This window comes from Oryctolagus cuniculus, chromosome 15, assembly GCF_051225735.1.
Source record: "Oryctolagus cuniculus isolate XC-2025 breed Fujian yellow rabbit chromosome 15, ASM5122573v1, whole genome shotgun sequence".
NCBI lineage: Eukaryota > Metazoa > Chordata > Mammalia > Lagomorpha > Leporidae > Oryctolagus > Oryctolagus cuniculus.
Genome location: NC_142881.1, coordinates 79,776,514 through 79,801,326, shown reverse-complemented (window position 1 = coordinate 79,801,326; position 24,813 = coordinate 79,776,514). Strand labels below are relative to the sequence as shown.

The 24,813-nt window shown below is 53.5% G+C and overlaps 2 protein-coding genes across 2 annotated transcripts in view; one reads left to right on the top strand and one right to left on the bottom strand.

The window, feature by feature from the left end:
* LOC103351332 (uncharacterized) overlaps positions 1-16,317 on the bottom strand; it is a 32,477-nt gene extending 16,160 nt beyond the window's left edge. The window contains exons 1-5 of the mRNA XM_089313633.1: positions 15,938-16,317; positions 3,818-3,886; positions 1,656-1,727; positions 484-568; positions 356-389 (exon numbers count right to left, since the gene is read on the bottom strand). Of these exons, the coding sequence (XP_089169759.1) occupies positions 356-389; positions 484-568; positions 1,656-1,727; positions 3,818-3,837 (211 nt within the window). The 5' untranslated portion in view covers positions 3,838-3,886; positions 15,938-16,317. The remainder of the gene's footprint in view (positions 1-355; positions 390-483; positions 569-1,655; positions 1,728-3,817; positions 3,887-15,937) is intronic.
* Positions 16,318-21,004: 4,687 nt separating this feature from the next.
* Positions 21,005-24,813, top strand: part of ANTXRL (ANTXR like) — a 29,204-nt gene continuing 25,395 nt past the window's right edge. Inside the window, exons 1-2 of the mRNA XM_089313632.1 lie at positions 21,005-21,009; positions 24,355-24,426. Of these exons, the coding sequence (XP_089169758.1) occupies positions 21,005-21,009; positions 24,355-24,426 (77 nt within the window). The remainder of the gene's footprint in view (positions 21,010-24,354; positions 24,427-24,813) is intronic.

Sequence of the window (24,813 nt, the reverse complement as noted above, 5' to 3'; positions counted from 1 at the left end):
CCAGGGGGCCGGGCTGTGTTTTCCACAAGGGGTCCTCAGGCTGCTCAAGGCCCCCAGAGCTGTTCTGCTTTCCTCCCAGTGGGTCCCCGGGCAGGGCAGGTGCCTCATGCTGACTCAGACCAACGGGTGCCCACGCTGGGTCCTGGTGCTTCCCACCCCCCCAGGGCGATGCTGGGATTCATGGCTACTGTGGTCCCTGCACAGTGTGGAGCCTGAGGCTCAGGGGGGATGAGTGAGTGGCTCCATATGCCAGAGACAAGAAAGTCCCCCAGGTGGGATGTGCACCCAGACCAGGAGGCCCCGGTCCTGCTCTGTTCCCAGCACCTGACCTGGAGGAAGTGGCAAGGAAGCTTACCAGCGGAATTGGCTCGTTCCATCTGCTCAATAGCCTGTGAGGAAGTGATCACACATGGAGGGGGACAGTGAGAGGCCCCAGGAGCACTCAGACCTGTCCCTGAAGGTTCTAGCACACTGATCCTGTACCTGTTTCAGTCCCTCCTGCAAGTTTGACTCTGTACCCGAAACTGAGTAACCTTTCATTTCATTCATAATTCGAGCGAAGTTTCCTCTGAAAATAAGCAGAACAGGGGAAACAGGTGAGGAAGATTGAAGGTGACAAGATCCCAGTTTCCTGGCCGGATGGGAGAGGGAGCAGGCCCAGGAGCTCCACCTGACGCAATTGCTGGCTGTCTGCGGCCTCCCTGGCCCATCTCAATGTATCCTCAGCAGGACACTCCAGGCTTGGGAACTCACCAAAGGCCCTGCTTGGACTGCCCTTGGGGATGGTCCTGACACCCAGTGGAGCTGCCACTGCACCACTGACCCCTGCATAAAAGGCATTCCAAATCCTCACCCCATGCTGACCCTAACCCTAGCCATGAAGGTGCAGCTGAGGCAGCCGCTCTCACAGGGCCTCTGTCCTTCACCCTCATGCTGACCCTAGCTTAGGGGCTCCGTCCTGGGGGCTCTCTGCCGCCACAGGTCAGGCACAGCTGAGGGCTTCCTGCCACACCCCCAACTGCCCCCACCCCACAGAACCCTGACTCTGACTCCATTCCAACCCCGCATTGCCAGGTAAAGGAAGTCACAAATGTCTGCGTGAGGGAGCCAGGTCTCCGGACCCCCTGTGCTGAAACAGGGAGACCCACGTCAGGAGCCTGGTCCGAAGGCCGAGCACCAGGGAGCCTAGCGCCGCTCTGCTGGGGGTGAGCGGCCTGGCTGGGGCTGAGAAAGCAGGCCGGGGGCAGGGCGAGCAGCCTGACTGGACTGGCAGGAATGGGACAGGCAGGGGTCCCTAGGATCAGGCTCGTCCAAGGTGACAGCTGAGCAGGCACAGCCAAGCCAACAGAGGCCTGAGGGGGGCTTTGCGCCGTGGGCAGAGACCGCGGCAGGGCTGAGTCCTGTGCACAGGCCCCGGAGCCTCCCCCTCCTCCCCTGGGAGCTATGGGAGCTGTGGGTGTTGAGGGCAGGGCGGGGGTGGGGGGGCTGCGGCTGCAGGCCCCAGGGTGTCCTGGGGGACAACGACCAGGACGTGGGCCGTGGTTTGGGAGTGGAAATTAGAGGGGCCCCCGTCTAGGCCACCCTCTGTGTGCATGGGGACCCCACCCATGCCTTGGGGACCCCAGGCCTGCCTGGGAGTGCGAAGCGGCACTCACCTGTTCCCGGTGAGCGGCATCCTGACATGGGATGTTGTGGAGTAGGTGATGTAGGACATGCGCAGGGCAGGGCTGGGGGGAAGCAGCGAGCTGAGGGGCGGCGCCCCCTGGCGCCCACGCCTTCCTCCTCCTCCTCCCTGCCTCGTCCTCCTCAGTGCCCCTGCGTCCTGGGCCGTGGACTCTGGCAGGCTGGAAGGCTGTGCACAGCCAGAGCTGCCTCCCTCTCCCCTGCGCGGAGGCCGGGGCCTGCCTGCAGGGGCGGCCGTTTCCCTGCGTCCCCGGGCGGGTCTGCTCCGCGGTGCCTGGCAGCATCTGGACTTTGGGTGAATTACTGGAGGATTCTGAGGCCTACGAGATGGGGCCCATGGAGGACAGTGCGCCCTGAATGCATCCTCCCCTGTCCCTGTGTCAACGATGCCCCCAAGACACCCACAGCAGCACACAGCACACACGCCTTCTACAGACCACACACATACGTATACACACACACACCTACTACAGACCACACAAACATGTATACACACACCTACTACATACCACACAAACATGTATACACACACACACCTACTACAGACCACACACACATGTATACACACACACACGCTTTCTACAGACCATGCACACACGTATACACACACCTACTACAGACCACACACACGTATACACACACACGCTTTCTACAGACCACGCACACATGTATACACACACCTACTACAGACCACACACACATGTATGCACACACACACCTACTACATACCACACACACATGTATACACACACACACCTACTACAGACCACACACACACATATACACACACACCTACTACAGACCACACACACTCATTCCACATACACACACATACCCCCCCACACCTACTAAATACCACACACACACGTATACACACACACCTTGCACACCACACACACCTACTACAGACCACACACACACGTCTACACGCCCTGCACACCACACACACTCATTCCACATACCACACATACACATACCCCACACACACCTACTACAGACCACACACACACGTCTACACACACATACACACACCATACACTCATTACACATACCAACATACATATACCACATACACATGACATAGCACACACACACCGCACACACACACATATACACACACACCCTCCACGCCACACACACTCATTCCACATACCACACATACACATACTCCACACACACCTACTACAGACCACACACAAGTATACACACACGTACTACAGACCACACACACAAGTATACACACACACACCTACTACAGACCACACACACGTATACACACACACCCTGCACACCACACACTCATTCCACATACCACACATACACATACTCCACACACACCTACTACAGACCACACAGACATACACACACACACACACTGTACACCATACACACTCATTCCACATACCACATATACACATACCCCCCACACACATATCACATACCACACACATACTACACACACACCCCCCGCACACCACACACACTCATTCCACATACCACACATACACATACCCCACACATACCTACTACATACCACAAACACATATACACACACACACCATACACACTCATTCCACATACCACATATAGACACACCCCCCCACACACATCACATACCACACATACATACTACACACACACACCCCACACACCATACACACTCATTACACATACTACACATACACATACCCAACACACACAGCACATACCACACACACATAGTACACACATACACAATACACACGTAATACAGATGTGCTACACACATACACAACGCAGAGAACATGTGAGCACACACAGACCCACACCACCTGTCCCATCCCCTTCTCCAGGAGCCCTTGCTTTCCCCAACCCCTCACTGGCGATGACCCTCAGCTCCCTTTCCCGGGTGTGCAGTCCCTGAGCTCCTGACCTGCCCCTCACAAAGACCCCTTGACCATGATGTTGCAGAGCACCCCTATAACTGGTTTTGCTTCCGGGGGGAGACCCCCAGGAGCCAGTGCTCTGCCCTCCTTTCCTGCCTCAGTCACCTGGGCTCTGGATCCCCCTACCCAGAAACTCCCACACCCACACATCTAAATGCAGCGCCCTCTGCTGGCCGGAGGGGTGCTCCGTGCTGTCCAGGGGGACCTACTGCAGGTACTTCTCCATCATGTCTTCCCAAGCCGAGTGCACGCCAGACCATTCATCCAGGGTGTTGGATCTGAAAGCAAAGGAGACTTGCATGGGAAAGGGGTGTGTGGTGTGTCTGTCCAGGGCAGAGTCCCTGCCTTGCCCAGCCAGGCATCAGCCTTCTAACCAGCACAGCACAGCTGACCCCAGGGGTCAACCCGGGAGGGGATCTGCAGCGGGGTGAACTGTGGTAAGAGGGGGACCCAGCAGAGCTGAATGTCTGGGCCCGAGAGACTCCGGGGACAGGGATGCCTTGTGTCCACCCAGCAGGGCTGACCCTGCAGGGAGGTGCTGTGTGCAGGTGACATGGGGGAGGGCGTACAGGCTGCAAAGGCCCCAAGGGATGCTGACCTTGGCTCTTCTGGCCTCCCCGTGCCCTCAGGCTCACCCCTGCCCAGCTCCCTGTGATCCCTGGGTGACTCTGGCAGTCCTGGGCATCAGACATGTCCCTTAACTGGGGGATCCTTCTGTGCGCCTGACCCACACCCCTTCCTCACCACACCCCAACTCCACTCCCTGCCCCCATTCCACAGCCCTGCAGAGCCACGTGGAGACAGCCCCCGGGAGCCTGGGTCTCGGTGTGGCAGAAAGGGACCCTGGCTGCCTCCTCTGCCAGCCTTGGCACCAGCCTGCCCAGCTGGCCCCGCTGACCCGGAAAGCCTCTGCCAACAGGACTGCCGGATCCCAGAGCACAGTGCAAATTTTGAGACCCAGGTTCTCTGTTTCCAACCAAACTCTGCCAATGCACCCAGGAAGCATGATTACAGTTCCTGCCACCTCTCTGGGAGACCCAGATGGAGATCCTGGCTCCTGGTCTCAGCCTGGCCCAGTCCTAGACACTCTGGTCATTTGGGGAGTGAACCAGCGGATGGAAGTTCTCTGTCTCTCAAATAAATATATAAATCTTTAAAAATTATAAACGTGTGTCATTGGGCAAAGAACATGTAAAGATGTGTGACACTGACAACATACATGACACTCAGTGCTGTCCAGTGGTAGAGGTTTTGTGTGCAAGTTGAAATTAAGTTGGTAGTGATTCAAGTGGATTGGCATAACTTTACATACATGTAATCCCCACAGAGTCATAAAGAAACTATCTATAATAGAATACACCCAGAAGGAAATGCTAGGGGAATCAAAATGCATCATCACACACACAAAAAATCAACCGAACACAAAAGAATAGACATGGAGTGGTAGAAAAAAGCACACACAGGAAAAAACGGCAAAATGGAAAAAGCCAGTCCTTTCATAAAAGTGACCATTTAATTGTAAATGGATCAAACGGTCTAACACACACACACACACACAGATCGGCAGACTGGATTTAAAACTAAAGGGGAAAGAAACCTACGATCTGACTAAATGCTGTGTACCAGACACTCATTTCAGATCTAAAGGCACAACTAGGTTTGATGCAGAAGGATGGGAAAGATGCTGTGTGCAAACAATGCACAAAGGGGCCTGGGGGGACGGCACTGACGTGAGACCAGATGGAAATGCCACAGAGAAACTGATACAAACACAGAAGGACGTTAGGTACTGTTGGGAGGGTCGATGTGCAAGGAAGATCAAACGATTACAAGCAAATATGAGCCAAAATTCATGAAACACACATGAACAGAATTGTTCTGATCATTGCAGGTCAGTTGAGGGACAACTTCAGTAAAGAAGTGACAGGAGCTCTGAGCAGCACAGACTCCAAAAGCCACAAGAGAGAGAGGAGGGGCCTGCGCTGTGGTGTAGTAGGCAGTGCTGGCATCCCATACGGGTGCCGGTTTGAGTCCTGGCTGCTCCACTTTCTATCCAGCTCTCTGCTATAGCCTGGGAGAGCAGTAGAAGATGGCCCAAGTCCTTGGGCCCCTGCACCCACGTGGGAGACCTGGAAGAAGCTCCTGGCTTCGGATGGGTGCAGGTCCGGCTATTGCTGCCATTTGGGGAGTGAACCGCAGATGGAAGACCTTTCTCTCTGTCTCTACTTCTGTCAGACTGTAACTCCTACCTCTCAAATAAATAAAGTCGAGAGAGAGAGAGAGAGAGAGAGAGAGAGAGAGACAAAGCACGCTGCAGCTACTACTCCAGCTCCCAGCCAGAGCAATGCCATCTTGCTGAGCAAATCGAAGAGGAAAGTTCTGGAACCCCTACCGTGGCTGCAGGCCACAGCCCTGACTTCAGGATAGACCACAGACTCACTGGCTTCAGATCCACTCTGGAAAGCTGACTGGGGGCTGGGCAATGACTTCTGCTTTGTCTTCCTCACCCCTGGAGAGAGGGAGGGGCTGAAGGAGTTGGGCCTGGAAGCTCAGGGTAGCTGTTCTGTCCCATCCTGCAGATGGCGCCGGGTAAAAAGGCTGCTCCCTCTTCCTGGCTCCTTGCCTGCATTATAGTTGCTTCATGGCTTTCCTGTGTGGCCTGAGTCCCAGGCACCTTCCCTGTCATCCTCTTTTTTTTTTTTTTTTTTTTAATTTTTTTTTTTTTAATTTTTTTTTTTTTTTTTTTTTTGACAGGCAGAGTGGACAGTGAGAGAGAGAAACAGAGAGAAAGGTCTTCCTTTGCCGTTGGTTCACCCTCCAATGGCCGCCGCGGCCGGCGCGCTGCGGCCGGCGCACCGCGCTGATCTGATGGCAGGAGCCAGGAGCCAGGTGCTTTTCCTGGTCTCCCATGGGGTGCAGGGCCCAAGCACCTGGGCCATCCTCCACTGCACTCCCTGGCCACAGCAGAGAGCTGGCCTGGAAGAGGGGCAACCAGGACAGAATCCGGCGCCCCGACCGGGACTAGAACCCCGTGTGCCGGCGCCGCTAGGCGGAGGATTAGCCTAGTGAGCCACGGTGCCGGTCCCTGTCATCCTCTTGTCCCTTCCAGCAATTCCTGTGTCCATAAATGCATCGTGCTTGTATGTGGTGACACCTAGGTACCCAAGGTAAACTCTGCCCCTCTGTCTCCATATATCATCACCTTTATTCCCATTCTACAGATGAGAAAGCTGAGGCTTGATGGTGAATAGGCTTGTCACAATTTTCCCAACTAGCCTGGTTCCGAACATGGATCCAGCTGCCCATAACATGACTCCCCATTGTGCCTGGCACTTCCGGGTGGCACTGGGGTGCCTGCGAATTGCTAAGGAGCAAACCTCCAGATTGAAAACCCCTTCCCATCCTGGACTTTGCCCTGGCCGGCCCCCTGCTGTGTTATTACGTGGTGCCCCTTTTCCCCACGATCCCTTCCCTTCTCAGCACTCTGGTCACGTCCTTTCCTGGAGTGCAAGGGGAGGTTTATGGGGGACAAAGATCTTTGATGGACTCCAACTCTGTTGTGCTTCCAGTTTGAGATGCTTTTCAAGGAAGCTCTGGATTCCGGAACACGGAAGAAAGCCAGCACTCAGGTGCCAAGGTGAGGGTCCCAGGAGGGAGAAAGCAGGGAACAGAGCCAGCCATATACTTCCTCCCTCAGCACACACGTGCCCACCATGGGACGGGTGGGCCTCTGACTTCCTGTATGACAATACCTAACAGTAACATTCTTAACGATGAAAATCACAAGAAGTCCAAAGGAACAGAAAACCACGGAGCATTCAGTGGAACTAAAGAACTGGACAGAAGCCCCCTCAGAGGCACACTGGCCCAGGCGTAGAACAGCCATTGCGGGTGTGCTCGTGGATTTGAGTGAAAACAAGGACAAGGCAGTCAGTGAAGTCAGGGAAGCTATATAGAAACAATGGGAGGCTGCCGACGCACGCAGACCACGGAATTCCTATCGCCACGGAATCAAGTGGGAAAAAAAAGCACATCAAACAGCTGAGGGCCAGTAAAAGCCCTGCTCAGCAAGATAGTTATAGCTGCAAGCAAACATTTAAATGAAAGGTTATAATCTTATGGATAGTGGTCAGTGCTTGTGGCACAGCAGCTAAAGCTGCCGCCCGCAGTGCCGGCATCCCATATGGGTACCAGTTCGAGTCCCGGCTGCTCCACTTCTGATCCAGCTCTCTGCTGTAGCTTGGGAAAGCAGTAGAAGATGGTCCAAGTCCTTGGGCCCCTGCACCCACATGGAAGACCCAGAAGAAGCTCCTGGCTCCTGGCTTCACATTGGCATAGCTCCGGCTGTTGCGGCCAACTGGGGAGTGAACCAGTGGATGGAAGACCTCTCTCTCTCTCTGCCTCTCCTTCTCTCTAACTCTGACTTTCAAATAAATAAATCTTTTTTAAAATTATTGTAATTTCTTTGTATTAACAAGGAACATTGCGAAAATGAAATTTAAAAACCTGTTTTATTTATAATGGCGTCAACTGAAAAAATACTTGGGAACAAATTTAACCCAAGAGACAAAAAAACATGTACTAAAAACTATACAACACTGCTAGAAGAGTGTAAAGGTACACAAATTAAAACACATCATATACTTAAGGACCAGAAGACTCAATCTTGTTAAAATGACAGTACTAGCCAAAACCATACACAGCTTCAATTTTAGACTATTTAAAAATTGAAGGGGCATTTTTGGGTAGAAATAGAAAACTCCATCTTAAAAGCCATGTGAAATCTCAAGGGACCCAAATACGACACCCCAAATAATCTTAAATAAAAGGGACATAGTTGGAAGACTCACATTTCCTGTTTTCAAAATATATTACAAAGCTACAGTGACCAAAACTCTGTGGTACTGTCATAAAAATAGACAGCAATAAAGAGATGAAGAGGCCAGAGTCGTCCAAATGTTCCCAGGAAGGGCATATTCTCAAACAAGTATGCATGTATTTCAAAGCTTTCTTGCAGCAAAATTGCCTTGCAGTGACTTGACACATGGGGGTGGGAGCTGGATTAAGGCACTCAGAGGCGTTAGACCTCAACGCAAGGAGAGCCCCCGTCAGAGCAACACGGATTGTGCCAGAACTGAAGGCGAACAAGCATCAAATGGATGGTGAGGCTTGGGTGGGATAGTGACTCACTGATGTCTCCTGAGCAATTCTGGAGACAACTTTCCTCCAGAAATCAACAGCCACGCCCATCTGAAGAAGGGGTGGGATACACGGACGATGGAGCCAGAGTGGCAAGTCCCCGTCGGTATTGTGGACAATGAACCTCGCCCATGCCCTCACGAGGAAGACAGGATCACCAGCAGAAACAATGGCCAGCACCTCAGACGCCCTAGCAGATCATTGTGGAGATTTGCAGCCCTGCACTGCCTGCATGATGGGTGCCAGGAGTTCTGTGTCCAGATCAGTTCTCAAGAGCAGAGCTTTCAGTGGAGTGGGATCAAGATCCCGATGCCTTGCTTCAAGAACTGAAAGACGAGATGCCCCATCTTTTCTTTGTCTGCACTGAGTGCTGGCAGATCACAAGGCTTCTGGGACAGGAGAGCTCAGAGCTTACCAGGCACTGACCCTTGTGCATCGGCTGGATACCCCTGCGCTGCCTACCTGGCTCTAACACCGTGGGTAGCTCCCTGGAGCAGGGATTGGCACATCTCACGTGCTCAATTTGCGTCTTTGCCATCACTCACCTGAGCCCTTAACCCTTCCCATCCACCCCAGGGCTGGGCTGGGTCCCTGTGGGCCTCACTCAGGAGTCCTAGCACAGTGACAGTGGGAGGGGTTACCAGGTGGCAGCTGAGAGGACCCTCTCTGGAAGGGCTGGTCCAGCAAGGCTGTCAGTGCCCACAATGCCCATGCATCCTCCATCCCGGGTGCCCCTTGGCAGCCACCATCCCCCTGGCTGTGTTAAAGAGCAAGACCTGGGGAGAGGCTTCTCCTCCAGTGGGCAGGGGCTCCCATCACTGCTGGCTTTGGCTTTGCTTAAGTGCTGCTGGGCTGGGCCCACATCCCCCAGTCCTCCGTATCCGTGGAGAAAGAGGACGCCCAGAGGGACTCCGGCATGGACAGTAGCCTGAGCCTGGTCCCTAGTACAGCCTCAGCACACGGCACCCAACCCCAGGAGCTCACAGATGGAAAAGCACCTTCTCTCCCCCACACTCCGGGAGGGGCCTGAGGGCACCAGGTGTGGGGTAGAAGGACTCTGGGGACCGGGAAATGCAGCCGCGATGCTCTGGCAGTGCTACCCCTGTCACAGCTTCCTCCCAGCCCACGAGGAGCTGAGGGTGGCAGCAAGGCATGCCCCCCAAGCCTGAGACCGCCCCTTTGCCTTCTAGCCTTCTCTCCTTCTCTGAGAGCCAGAAGGTGCCTCATGCCCTGCCTGGCTGCCCCAGAGCCACACCAAGACACCACAGCATTCCTGAAACAGCAGGGATCCTCATGCGTTCCCCAGGACTTAGGACACAGCAGCAGGCACCAGGAAGCACCAAGCCAGGGGCTGTGATGACGCTGTTCACGCCCAAAAGAGGAAGTGCAACTATCTCATCGGGTATGTGGGCAAAATCCCAGTGAGCTCCAGAGGGAAGCTCCCGGCAGCCACTTCTTAAGGGAAGTGGGGTCCCAAGATCCAAGCCCCATGGGTGCTGGGCAGGGTGCCTTTCAGAACCCCTGGGGAGGATTTTTCTTCCTCCTTCCAGGAATCAAGAGTGCCACAAAGACTCGGTTTTCCTCGCGCGAAGACAGCGGTTCCACATCTCTCCTGACGGTAGTTGGCATCCCTCCTCCCCTCCTCCAGGCCATGTCCAGCCTGTAGTGACCTGGGGGATGTGAGCTTCAGGGGGTTTCTGGAGCCATGGCAGGCAGGGCCACTCACATGTCAAAGACGAAGTACAGGTCAAAGGTGCCTTCGCAGTACTCCATGATATGCTCTCCTTCATCTGAAATTCCCGACCTTGCTAGCACATCCTGGTAATTGTAGCCATGTATAATAGCACCCTGGCCATTACCACCATCCTGGTAATCACTGACACTTACAAAGTCCCGGTGATGGTCATCACTGTGGTTACCATGGATGCTTACGAAGTCCTGGTCACGGTCATCATCCTCGTAATTGCTGACACTTACAAAGTCCTGGACATGGTTATCATCATGGTAATTGCTGACACTTACAGAGTCCTGGACATGGTCATCATCATCCTGGTTATCATGGATGCTTACGGAGTCCTGGACATGGTCAGCATCCTGGTTACCATAGATGCTTACGGAGTCCTGGACATGGTCAGCATCCTGGTTACCATAGATGCTTACGGAGTCTGGGTCATGGTCAGCATCATGGTAATCACTGTCACTTACAGAGTCCTGGCCATGGTAACTGTCCTGGTTATAGTGGACATTTTCAGGGTCACGGTCATGGTAACCATTGTGGTTATCATGGAAACTTGCGGGGTCCCAGTCCTGATCATCATCCTGGTAATCACGGACACTTACAGAGTCCTGGCCACGGTAACTGTCCTGGTTATAGTGGACATTTTCAGGGCCCCGGTCACGGTAACCATTGTGGTTATCATGGAAACTTGCAGGGTCCCAGTCCTGATCATCATCCTGGTAATCACGGACACTTACAGAGTCCTGGCCACGGTAACTGTCCTCGTTATAGTGGACATTTTCAGGGTCCTGGTCACGGTAACCATTATGGTTATCATGGAAACTTGCAGGGTCCCGGTCCTGATCATCATCCTGGTAATCACTGACACTTACAGAGTCCTGGCCACGGTCATTGTTGTGGTTATCTTGGACACTTGCAAGGCCCTGGTTATGGTCATCATTGTGGTTACCATAGATGCTTACGGAGTCTTGGTCACGGTCATCATCATGGTAATTACTGACACTTACAGAGTCCTGGTCCCGGTCATCGTCCTGGTCATAGTGGACACTTATAGAGTGCTGGTTGTGGGGCTGTAAGAATCTCCAGTGAGGGCCGAGGTCCAGGAAGCTCTGAGCTCTGAACTGTGGCAGACAGAGCAGCAGCAACAGCAGCAGGAAGAAGAGTGAGGAGCTGAGCACATGGGCACTGTGGCTCCCCATTTTCTTGGCCATCCCTATGATCCCACGTGCTCTTTGGTTGCCACTTCAGGGCCCAGGTGGTCTAAAGTGCTGGTCTTTTTCTTAGCTAACTCCACCTGTGCCCAGGGACTTGGGCCCTCCTACCCTGTCACCAATGTGCCCTACGACCAGCACCAGGTATGTGCTTAGAGTGCGGGGACTTGGGCGAGCAGCTGGCTCTGGGGTGAGCTTCTGACAGCTACCTGCACAAGTCCTTCCCCCACCTTAGGGGCAGAGCTCCCTGGTGTGGAGATTGATGCAAAGGTTGACATGGTGACTTTGTGACCTATAGCTCTGCTCAGTGCCCTGCATATTGACTAGCCAGTGGGAGTCACAGGATCCTCTGTCACCAGGAACTGAACCTCTTCCACTCCACTGGGGTTTTCCCTGTGTCAAGACTCCAATTTCCTCTTTCTTTGCCCAGCCCTTCCTCACATATCTTCAACAAGGTTTTCACACCCTCTTCTATTCCACAGGACTCCTTGGAAAAGTATTTGAGCAGATTGTGTTTGAAGAACTGAAAACTCTGACCTTTAACTGTGAAGTTAAGGGCTTTTGCATCGTGAGTACCATGGACCTGCACCACGGACAGGGGGTGTAAAATTGGGGGCTATTCTGGGAATGTAGCCCCACCCCTACATTCCACCACTCCATCCCCACCAATACAGCACCCCTGCCAGGCCTCTTCCAGCCAGTGGTGAGTGCTGCAGGGAAATTAAGGCAGGCCCCTGACAGTCCATGCATTCCCCATCAGCAGGTGAAACTCCTTGGAACTGCTCTACACTCTAAGGTCTTCTTCCTTCATTTTCCTTCCTCCGTTCTCTTCCAAAAACCTCTCCAGATTGGTGATGGTCGCTAGTTTCCACAAAGTGGTCTCCCCTAATCTGTGGCTTACATGTTTCCGTTTCAGTTACTTCTGGTCAACTGCAATTAATCTTAAAAATATTACATGGAATGTTCTAGAAATAAGCAATTCGTAAGTTAGCAACGTGTGTCCTTCTGAGTAGTGGTGATGAAATCTTGCACCCTCCTGCTCCTTCTCTCCTGGGATGTAATTCTCCCTTTGTCCAGTACAGCCATATCACACTAGGAGACTGGAAAAACAGTCAAGGAAAACAGAATTCAAAGATAAGTTTCTTTGGGTGCAAAAATGTTTGAAATCCATGCACATGAGGTAAAAATGTTCATGGGATATGCCTATTCTTTGCATGGATTTCAAAACATTTTGGTGCCAAATTAAAGATCTTTTACTAGAGCTCTGTAGTATCTCTTGAAATCAGGTATAGGATGCCATCAGATTTCTTCCTTTGATTCAAGGTTGTTTCAGCTCTTCAAGGTCTTTTGTCTTCTAACAGGATTTTTTTTTTTCTAGTTTTGGGAAGAAATGTCATTGACTTGTTGTTGGGAAACCATCGATTCTGTGAATTTCTTAGGGAAGTATAGACATTTTAAAAACATTAGGTCTTCCATGTTTATGTGTCTTCTTCAGTTTTGTCAATATTTAATAATTTCCATTGTCAAGGCCTTTCAGTCCTTAGATTAAATTTATGCATATGTATTTTATTATTTGTAGCTATTATGTGCACAGTGACTCCTATTGTTGATTAAACAATTAGCACTCTTATTTATGACATCAGTGATCACCCAAGGCTCTTAACATGAGCTGCCAAGGCTATGGAAGCCTTTTGAGTCCACAAACTCCATTAGTATTCAGACAGGGCCATAAGCAGAGTGGAAGTTCTCTCCTCCCTTCAGAGAAAGGTACATCCTTCTTTGGTGGCCCCTTCTTTCCACTGGGGTCTCACTCACAGAGCTCCTTCATGTAGAACATTTTTTGCCAGTCTTGGCTTTCCATGCCTGCAATTCTCTCATGGGCTTTTCAGCCAGATTAGAATGTCTTAAGCGCTAATTCAGAGGTCAGAGTGCTATTTAGGGCATTTGTCATTCTATGAGCCTGCTGTGTGGACTGCTTCCCATGTTGGAACATTCTCTTCTTTTCATTCTATCTATTGTTATTACCAGACACTTGGTCTTATTTATGTGACCCCTTTGACACTTAATCCTAAATATATGATCAATTGCACACTTAATATGATCACTTTAACATGTAAGATGGCATTAGTACCACCCAGCTTAATGGGATTTCTAATCGTGTTTATTTTCTACAATTGGGTGCTTTAGCATTGAGTCACATATATTTCAATCATTCTGTCTTTGAATCGATCCTTTGATCATATATGGTGAGGGTCTTTAGATTCACTTTACAGCTTTTGTCTCAGAGTTTTGTTTTGTTTTTATTTTCTGTCTATATAAGTGTATCCACTCCTGCACACTGTTGGTCTCCATTCTCATGGAGTACCTTTTCAAATCGTTCACTCTCAGTCACTGTGTCTTTTCTGGCGAGGTGAGTTCCTTGTAGGCAGCCTATCTTTGGGTCTTCATTGTAATCTGGTTACCCATTTATCTTTTAACTTGGAATTTAGTCTCTTTACATTCAGGCTGTTACTGAAGCAGTCTTAATGCTAAAATCTTTGTGGCTTACTGGATTGATAAGGGTGGATTCTTTTTCTGTTTCTCTATCTGCTCGTCTAGTGGGCTTTGTACTCCACACCTTCCTGAGATGGCAGCGACCTTTGGCTTCCGGATACGCAGTTCCCTCACCCCAACTATCTGGGACAGTGTTTCTCCTGCATTTCGGAAGCATAGCTTTGCTGGGGATCATATGCTTGGTTGGCCAGGTTTTTTCCATTCAGAACTCAGACTCTGGAATTCCATTTCCTCCTGGCCTATATGGTTGCTGCTGAGAAATCTGCTATTAGTCTGATGGGTTTTCCCTTCAAGGTGTCTGGGTTCTTTTCTCCTAAAACTTTAGTTTTCTCTCTTCATGCTACACTTTCGACCATTTCCCTTTAGTATGACATGATGAGGGACCTGCCCACATCTTCCCCAGGATTGGGGGAGATTTCAGATACTATTTCTCTTTATAAGTGTTCTATGCCTTTCCACTCCTCTTAGCCTTCAGGGACCCCCAACACTCAATTATTTGCTCATTGAATAGTGACCCTAATACCCTAATGTGTTGTCATAAACCATCTTAATTTTTTGTTGTTTATGTGTGCTTTTTTTTTTTTTTTTTTTGCAAGGGGGAAGGCTGACTGGAATATTCTACAGTATCCTTCTTCAACTTCGAATATTCTTTTTTTTTTTTTTAAGATTTATGCACCTGAAAGTCAGAGTTACAGAAAGAGAGAGGGAGAAACAGAGAGAGAGAAAATCTTCTACCTGCTGGTTCATTCCCCAGATGGCTTCAGCAGTCAGTGCTGGGCCAGGCTGGAGCCAGGAGGCTGGAGCTTCATTTGGGTCTTCCACATTGGTGCAGCGGCCCAAGCACTTGGACAATCCTCTACTGCTCTCTCAAGCCATTAGCAGGAAGCTGGCTAGGTAGAGGTGCAACCGGGACTTGAACCGGTACCCAAATGGGATTCTGGCATTTCAGGCAATGGCTTTACCTGCTAAGCCACAATGCTGACACCCACATATTCTTTCTTCTACTCAATCTATATGAGTCTTCCAACAGTATTTTTAAATTCTGGTTTATTTATTTAAAGGCAGAGAGACAGAGAGGGAAAGCTCCCATCCACACTGCCCCGGGTGTGGCCCCAGAGGAGAGGAGGCTGAAAGGGGTGCGGACAGGGACGCCCGCCCCTGCACTGCCTGCTGGCTCTCCTGCCTCCGCCCACGGGCCTGACCCCTAGTGGCAAGCACAGACGACCTCACTGCCACTGCGGCGTCTGCAGCTTTACAGAGGGCTGTGACACTGGGGACTCCATGCTCGGGGCACCCGAGCCAGCAGGAAAAGCAGGGCCATCTGTCTCCCCGCAGAAAGCAGCAGGCCGGGCAGGCACCGGGCAGAGGAAGCGCTGCTCTCCCCCTAGCGCTGGGAGGCGCGGGCTCCTCGCTGCAGGCTCTGTTCTGGCCTCAGAGGCCGGTCCATGTCTCTGAGGCAGGAGCGTGGCGCAGCGCGTGTAGCCTTTAACAAGGGCACTCGAGGGTCCCAGTGACCCGGTTCCCTCGTCCTCCCCACCCCTGAACCGGAAGAGGAAGTGGCAGTTCAGGCGGCTCAGAGGACATCAGCCTGGAGGATCCCTGGCCCTGACCACCCGAACGGACCCCACCTGGTAAGGCCATGTGCGGAGAAGGTCCATGGGATCAAGGACTCCTGGCCTGCGCGGCCCCGCAGCGGCTCCTGTCAGTCCCGCCAGAGCCCCCGAAGCGGTGAGGGTGGGTGCGTGCCGGGCTCCCAGCGTCCGCCCGGACGCCAGCCCCGGGCCAGGGGGCGCCTGCAGCCCACTCCCCACGGGGGTTGTTCTCGGTCCGCACCTTTGACCCGGGTGAAGGAGGCTCCCAGACAGCCAGGTCCCTCAGGCCTGGACTACTCTGGGCTCGGAGGCGGGGCCTCCTGACCTGCGACCCCTGGGGAGGCGGGCTTGGCGACAGACTCGGGGTGGGCGGAGCCCGGGCGCTGGCAGCCCTCCGGAGCTGGCCCCTGCCTGCCTGCCCAGCAGAGCACGAGGCCACGAGGACCCCCACCCCGCCCAGGACCGGCAGGTGTCCAGTCCCCACCGCCCCTGCTGGGAGGGAAGCTGCCTCAGCACCTGTCACTGTTCAGCTGCATTAAATTAAGAACTTTCCTGGTGTGGCCACCTGTGAGGATGTAGCAGCACTTGGAGTCCTGGATACTGTGCTCCCGGGCCCCTCCCTGAGGAATGCACCTGGGAGAACAGCCCAAGGTGGCCCCAGTGCTCCGCTCCTGTCACCCTCGTCCCAGACCCGGATGGACCTCCCGGCTGCCGCCTAGCCTATGAGGCCATTTTGGGAGTGAACCAATAGGTAGGTCTCTCCGTCCCACCCCTTTCCATCTCGCTCTACCTCCCTTCCTTTATTTTTAAAACGTACATTAAATTACTAGGCGCAGACAGAAAACCGTGACCAAGCGTCCTGAAGGAGGCGGAGCCGAGAGCCCTTGGCGCTGCTGGGAAGGAGGCTGGACCCCCTCAGTGGTGAACGCCTCTGACGGCAGACAGGCCGTGGTTTCAGACACTGCACAGCACAGAAAGCCAAGCACCAAACTCCCAGTGCCCGCGCCCGATGCTGGCCGAGCCATGTCATGTAGTGCTGCGTATTCTGAGACATCTATTTTAGATTTACTTGGATAATCTTGAGTATCTCACTCCTGTAAAAAAAACTCGGGGACCCCGCCCACTCTCCTGCCAGCCACTCCCCCTCCCAACTACCAGCCAGCTGCCCTCTCATGGCCGGTGAAAGCCTGGCTCCCTCTCAGTGTTCTGAGAGCCACCCCAGAGGGGCTGGGGTGGGGACACTGGGCACCTGGTCTCCCATCCCCTCCAAAGACCCTACAGCTCCCACTTGCCATTGCCATGTGCAGGGCCCTGAGCAGAGCCGCAGGTCACAAAGTCACCATGTCAACCCCCCATCAGTCATAACCCCCCGGGAGTTCTGCCCGCTGGGTGGGGCAAGGGCCGTGCGGCAGCTGGCAGCAGGTGGCCCGGGAGCCAGCGGCTGCCCCTGTTCCTGTGCTCTGAGCAGGTGCCACGAGGAGAACGCAGAGCACATTGGTGCCAGGCAGGGGGGGGCCAGGTCCCTGGGGAGCAGGTGGAGGTGGCTGAGACGGCCACAGGCAGCCAGGGCTCTCAGCACGCAGAGCAAGTGGGGTCCCAGGGACAGCCAAGAAAATGGGGGGCCATAGTCCCTGTGCACCTGGCTTCCCCCTCTTCTTCTTCTTGCTGCTGCTGCTGCTGCTTCCACCGCTTGTTAGAGCAGGGAGTCTCCCGTACCGTGGTCCTGGCTGGAAAGTCTTCCAGCGCCTGGGCATAGGGTCCAGACTCTTCCAGCATCGCCAGGGCCCCGGCGGGAAGCCACAGTGGCGCCGAGCAGAGGAGGAGTGCCACGGATCCTTCGACCTCTACATAATCCTGGACAAGTGAGTACCCCTTCCTGGCCTGTCCCCAGGCCCTCAATCATGGTGGCCGGAAAACAAAGAGACAGGACTTCTGCGAGGGGAGAAGCAAGACTGGGCTGTGTGTTTCCTGAGGCAGGAGGAATTCACTGGCGTCGCTTCCCTGGTCCTTGTGTTTTGGTGGGAAAACATTCTAGGTAGTTCTCTGCCCACCACCCATGGGGCTTGGATCTTGGGATCCCAGTTCCCTTAAAGAAGTGGCTGCCGGGAGCTGCCCTCTGGAGCTCACTGGGATTTTGCCTGCACATCCAGTGAGATAGTTGCACTTCCTCTACTGGGCGTGACAGTGTCACTGCTCACACAGTACTTCCCAGTCCCCAGAGTCCTTCTACCCCACACCAGGTGCCCTCTGGCCCCTCTCGGGGTGTGGGGAGAGAAGGTACTTTTCCATCTGTGAGCTCCTGGGGTTGGGTGCCGTGCCCTGAGGCTGTGCTCCGGACCCGGCTCGGGCTACTGACCACACCAGAGTCCCTCTGGGCGTCCTCTTTCTCCACAGATACGGAGGACTGGGGGATGTGGGCCCAGCCCAGCAGCTCCTAAGCAAAGCCAGCAGTGATGGGAGCCCCTGCCCACTGGAGGAGAAGCCCCTCCCCAGGTCTTGCTCTTTAGCACAGCCAGGGGGATGGTGGCTGCCAAGGGGCACCCGGGATGGAGGATGCATGGGCATTGTGGGCACTGACAGCCTTGCTGGACCAGCCCTTCCAGAGAGGGTCCTCTCAGGTACCCTCCGCCCATTGCATAGGGCTCCTCTTTGAGGCCCAGCTCAGCCCTGTTTTGCATGGGAAAGGGTTCTAAGCACAGTTGGTGCAGTATACAACAGCATTCATTGAGTACTTGCTGTGTGCAGAGGCACTACTGTGCATTTTAGACCTCTCAGCAGAGAGTTCCAATCTCACCCTTCTGGTTGGTGAAATTGAAACTCTCCAAGGTCAGTCAAAGCTAACTTCCAGCCAAAAGTCCGAAAGTGGGAGGGTGGTCTCCTGTTCTTTCTCCCAAGGATAATGACGTCAGGGATTGGGAAAGGACCAAGAAATGTTTTCCTGAGCCAGAGGTCCCCACTCATCACCCCTAGCCCTGCAGGCATCCTTAGGCTTCCTCCATGCTGGGTGCCAGGCCTGGCTCCTGCAGCTGTGCATGGCTATGGGTGCAACATGAGGGAAGGGGCCTGGCTTTGGAGCTGGGAGGTCCCCTGTCCACCAGAGCAGGCTCTAAGCCTGAGGCTGCTGTACAGGGCACACCTCAGCCCTCAGGGCCAGCTTTGACATTTGCCATCCCTGCCCATCAGACAGGTGCCTGCTGGATACGGGTGGTAGGAGGAGGTGCTAAGGATACAGAGGGGAGCTCCCTCCCATCCCTGCTCCCCAGCCCAGGCTGTCAGAGGTGAGAGGCTGGAGTGGGCCACAGGGGGCCAAGGAAGTCTTGTGGGAAACCACAGCAGCATCCTCAGCCCCAGAGAGGTAGCCCACCCTTATCCCAGGGAGCTGCCTCCCCCCAACTGGCTATGTCTCAGGACTGGAGAGTGAGGCACCCCCTTCCGGGCAGTCTAGATGTGGATATAGAACGTGGCTGCTCTGTGGCTCCTGGGAAAAGAATGGCAGCTGGGTTTGGAGTCGGCCAGACTCCACTCACCAGCCACGTGGGCTGGGACAGGCGGCCTCACCCTTCTCTTCCCCAATGTCCCCATCGGACAGGTGGGTACCTTCAGACCCACCTTGCCAGGTGTGACAAAGACGAAGGGAGAGCTTGTGGCTCAGGTGCAATGAGTGTGATGCAAACTACCAGGTGAGGAGAAGCGTTGGCCGGCGCTCCCTGCACTGCAGGGACCCCTGATGCTGGCTCAGAGGCGACAGCTCTAGGCTCTCCTCACACACGCCTCTGCCCCGGTTGGGGTTCAATGCATTTAGGCTGGGGCTCAGGCCAGGCACCCCCAGGGTCCTCTGGGATCTTGCATGCATGGGAAAAGCTGGCCTTGGTCATTCATTCCACCATGATTCATTTCTTTGTTCAGGAAGGCTTTCTGGACAGCTCCTCAGTGCCAGTCACTGCCCAGCAGTGGGGGTGACACAGGGAAGAGCAGTAGATAAAGCTCCTGCCATGCTGGGACTTCCGGTTTAGGACAGAGGTGACCAGCCAATCACAGGAGGAAGCACTGTGTCCAGTGGGGAGGAATGAGCATCCTTGGGGACAATCCTAGCAGGGGTGGGTGGTGCTGAAACGGGGGTCTTCCAAAGAGGGAATCAGAGAAGGCGGCTCCCTGCACTACAAGGGGAGGGCCCAGCAGGTGTCTAGGAAATTCTGCGTGTCTCCGTCATTTCTCAAGGGCAGCTTCACTGGCTGTAACATGCTTGGCTGGACGTTGTTTTCTTTCAGACTATGAGTATATTGTCTCTCTCTCCTCCAGCCTGCCAGGTTCCTGCTGGAAAGGCTGCCACAAACCTAATGGGGCCTCCTTCGTATGTAACTCAGCATTTTTCTCTCACTGTCTTTAGGATTCTGTGTCCTTACTTTTTGACAGTTGGACTATCATGTGCCTTGGAGAGGGGCTTTTTGGTTGGGATCCTTTGTGTGTCCTTCATCTGAATGTGCATATCTCTCTCAGCACTTGGGGGTTTTTCAACCCTTATTTCATTCTCAATACCTTGTTTTCTTCTCTTCTCCTTCAAGGATCTCTAGAATGATTGTTTCTTTACTTAATGGTGTCTCATATGTCTCCTAGGTTTCCTGCCATTCTTTTAAACTCTTTTCTCTTTATTGTTGTATGGCTGAGTTATTTCACAATCTTGTCCTCAGTATTCGAAATTCTTCCTTCAAGTTGGTCTAGCCTGTTGAGATTATATTTAAATGGGATTCCAAAAGTGTGTATCTTCAGTGGCTGGAAAGCTGGGTGCGATCACACTGGGGTTTGTGATGGCTGTGCTCATGTTCCTAGCTCTGTGGGGCACAGAGGTGGCTGCTGCCTTGTCCCACTAGGCAAGCCTGAATGACGCTGGGGGCTTTTGACACCGATAACAGAGGCCTTGGGTCTGTGTGATTGGGGAAGAGAAGGGTGAGGCTGCCTACCCAAGCCCACGTGGCTGGTGAGTGGGTCTGTGTGATGATAGGACCTTCCCTAGATCCTGCTGGATGGGAGTTGATAATGCTGGGACGTATAGCACCAGAAACCCCAGTGCACACTTGGGGAGTGACGGGGATGTTTTTTGGTACCATGGGGTAAATACAGGTTACGCTGGAGATTGTCTGCTGGCCTAAGGTGGTGGAATTCAGGTAGGATCTTCTCTAGGTCCTGCAGGGTTGGTTTCTGTGTCTTTAAGGATTGCAGTACCAGTAGTCACAGTCTTGGAGCTTCAGGACAGGAAGGGCACCTTGTCCAGATCCCGCAGGGAAAGTGTAGGTTGTGCTGAAAATTGCACAATTGTAACCATGGGCCTGACACAGTGGAACAAAGACAGAGCCTTCCCCACTTCCCACAGGACGTGCACAGTTGTTCCTAGGACTTAAAGAGCAACCAGTCACAGCCCCAGAGATGCAGTGGAGACCTTGCCCAGGTCTCCTGTTTCATGTGCAGGTCATGCTGGGCATTGTGCACTGGCAGGCATGGGTCTGTAGCAGCGGGGTGCAGATAGGATCCTCCCCAGGCCCATGGGGAGAACTCAGGGGCCTCTGGAATCTAGCTCCAGTGACCTCCGTCTCAGAACTGCAGGACTTGGAGAGGACCTGCCTCATGTCCCAACTATTGATCACAGATTCTTCTGGGGATTGTGCACTAGCCACTGCAGGCCTAGATCAGAGGGATGCTGGTAGGGTCCTCCATGGCCACGTGGAGAGCAAAGTCGCCAATCCAGAGCCGCAGGGCTTGGAGGCTACCCTACCCAGGTACCGGATAGTGATTGCACATTATATGAGTATTGTGCACTAGCAGGTGGAGGCCTTGAGCAGAGGAATACAGACAGGGCCTTGCTCCAGGCCCCAAGGAGACATAAAGAACCAGTAGTCACAGTCCCAGAACTCCAGGGTGCAGTGGGGTCTTTACCCAGACCTTACAGATCAAGGGCTGGTTATGCTGGAGCTTGTGGACTGGAAGCCCTCAACCTGAAGCAGAGAAATGCAGACAGGGGTGCTCCAGTTCCCACAGGTGAGTGCCCAGGGGATTGTAGAACCAACATGCACACATCTAGAGCTGCAGGACACAGAAGGGATTGCCCCAGCTCTCGTGGAGTATGCAAGGGTGATGCTGCGCGTTGTGCTTTGGCCACCCTGAGCCATGATGCAGAAGGGGACTTTCTCGAGTCTGGTCCTCTAGGGTCGAACATAGCTGCCGCTGGCTGTGAGCTTTGAGCAAAGTCATTGCGCAGACCCCAGTCAGCTTTCCAGAGTGGATCTGAAGCCAGTGAGTCTGTGGTCTTCTCCTGAAGTCAGGGCTGTGGCCTGCAGCCACGGTAGGGGTTCCAGAACTTTCCTCTTCGATTTGCTCAGCAAGATGGCATTGCTCTGGCTGGGAGCTGGAGTAGTAGCTGCAGCGTGCTTTGCCTCTCTCTCTCTCTCTCTCTCTCTCTCTCTCAAGACTTTTATTTATTTATTTATTTGAGAGGTAGGAGTTACAGTCTGACAGAAGTAGAGACAGAGAGAAAGGTCTTCCATCTGCGGTTCACTCCCCAAATGGCCGCAACAGCCAGACCTGCACCCATCCGAAGCCAGGAGCTTCTTCCAGGTCTCCCATGTGGGTGCAGGGGCCCAAGGACTTGGGCCATCTTCTACTGCTCTCCCAGGCTATAGCAGAGAGCTGGATAGAAAGTGGAGCAGCCAGGACTTGAAATGGCGCCCGTATGGGATGCCAGCACTGCCTACTACACCACAGCGCAGGCCCCTCCTCTCTCTCTTGCGGCTTTTGGAGTCTGTGCTGCTCAGAGCTCCTGTCACTTCTTTACTGAAGTTGTCCCTCAACTGACCTGCAATGATCAGAACAATTCTGTTCATGTGTGTTTCATGAATTTTGGCTCATATTTGCTTGTAATCGTTTGATCTTCCTTGCACATCGACCCTCCCAACAGTACCTAACGTCCTTCTGTGTTTGTATCAGTTTCTCTGTGGCATTTCCATCTGGTCTCACGTCAGTGCCGTCCCCCCAGGCCCCTTTGTGCATTGTTTGCACACAGCATCTTTCCCATCCTTCTGCATCAAACCTAGTTGTGCCTTTAGATCTGAAATGAGTGTCTGGTACACAGCATTTAGTCAGATCGTAGGTTTCTTTCCCCTTTAGTTTTAAATCCAGTCTGCCGATCTGTGTGTGTGTATTAGACCGTTTGATCCATTTACAATTAAATGGTCATTTTATGAAAGGACTGGCTTTTTCCATTTTGCCGTTTTTTCCTGTGTGTGCTTTTTTCTACCACGCCATGTCTATTCTTTTGTGTTCGGTTAATTTTTTTTTTTTTTTTGTGATGATGCGTTTTGATTCCCCTAGCATTTCCTTCTGGGTGTATTCTATTATAGATAGTTTCTTTATGACTCTGTGGGGATTACGTGTATGTAAAGTTATGCCAGTCCACTTGAATCGCTACCAACTTAATTTCAATTTGCGCACAAAACCTCTACCACTGAACAGCACTGAGTGTCATGTATGTTGTCAGTGTCACACATCTTTACATGTTCTTTGCCCAATGACACACGTTTATAATTTTTAAAGATTTATATATTTATTTGAGAGCCAGAGAACTTCCATCCGCTGGTTCACTCCCCAAATGACCAGAGTGTCTAGGACTGGGCCAGGCTGAGACCAGGAGCCAGGATCTCCATCTGGGTCTCCCAGAGAGGTGGCAGGAACTGTAATCATGCTTCCTGGGTGCATTGGCAGAGTTTGGTTGGAAACAGAGAACCTGGGTCTCAAAATTTGCACTGTGCTCTGGGATCCGGCAGTCCTGTTGGCAGAGGCTTTCCGGGTCAGCGGGGCCAGCTGGGCAGGCTGGTGCCAAGGCTGGCAGAGGAGGCAGCCAGGGTCCCTTTCTGCCACACCGAGACCCAGGCTCCCGGGGGCTGTCTCCACGTGGCTCTGCAGGGCTGTGGAATGGGGGCAGGGAGTGGAGTTGGGGTGTGGTGAGGAAGGGGTGTGGGTCAGGCGCACAGAAGGATCCCCCAGTTAAGGGACATGTCTGATGCCCAGGACTGCCAGAGTCACCCAGGGATCACAGGGAGCTGGGCAGGGGTGAGCCTGAGGGCACGGGGAGGCCAGAAGAGCCAAGGTCAGCATCCCTTGGGGCCTTTGCAGCCTGTACGCCCTCCCCCATGTCACCTGCACACAGCACCTCCCTGCAGGGTCAGCCCTGCTGGGTGGACACAAGGCATCCCTGTCCCCGGAGTCTCTCGGGCCCAGACATTCAGCTCTGCTGGGTCCCCCTCTGCCCACAGTTCACCCCACTGCAGATCCCCTCCCAGGTTGACTCTTGGGGTCAGCTGTGCTGGGCTGGTTAGAGGGATGCTGCCCAGCGGGGAAGGCAGGGGCTCTCAGCCACCTGCCCCTCCGTGCATTCCCCACATCCCTCTCCTCTTCTTTCTTCTCAGGTCAGGCAGCGTGAACAACAACTGGATTGACATTTACGTGTTTGTGGAGCAGTTGGTGGAGAGATTCCAGCAGTAAGACTTTGGCCCTGCAGGCTCCACTGGGCTGCAGGGAGCGCTTCCTCTGGCCAGCAGGGGGCGCTGCATTAGGATGTGATGGTCGTGGGAGTTCCCGGGGTGAGGAGCACAGGGCACTGTTGCAGGAAAAGAGGGCAAAGCACAGGTCTCCTGGGGTGGCTGCAGTGTGGTGGCTCTGTCCTGAGAGCCAGGGGAACAGTGAATCTTTCAGGACCTCATGGGCTGGGCGAGGTGGTAGGCGTTGCAACAGGCAGGCCTGGGGCTCGGGGACTGACCACCAGGATCCGTGGAACTGAGGGACATTGCCAGGGAGGGGTCGGGGAACAGCAAGGACTCCTAGAGGAGCAGGGGATGGGGAGAGGTGGTGTGGCTGTGGGAGGGCTG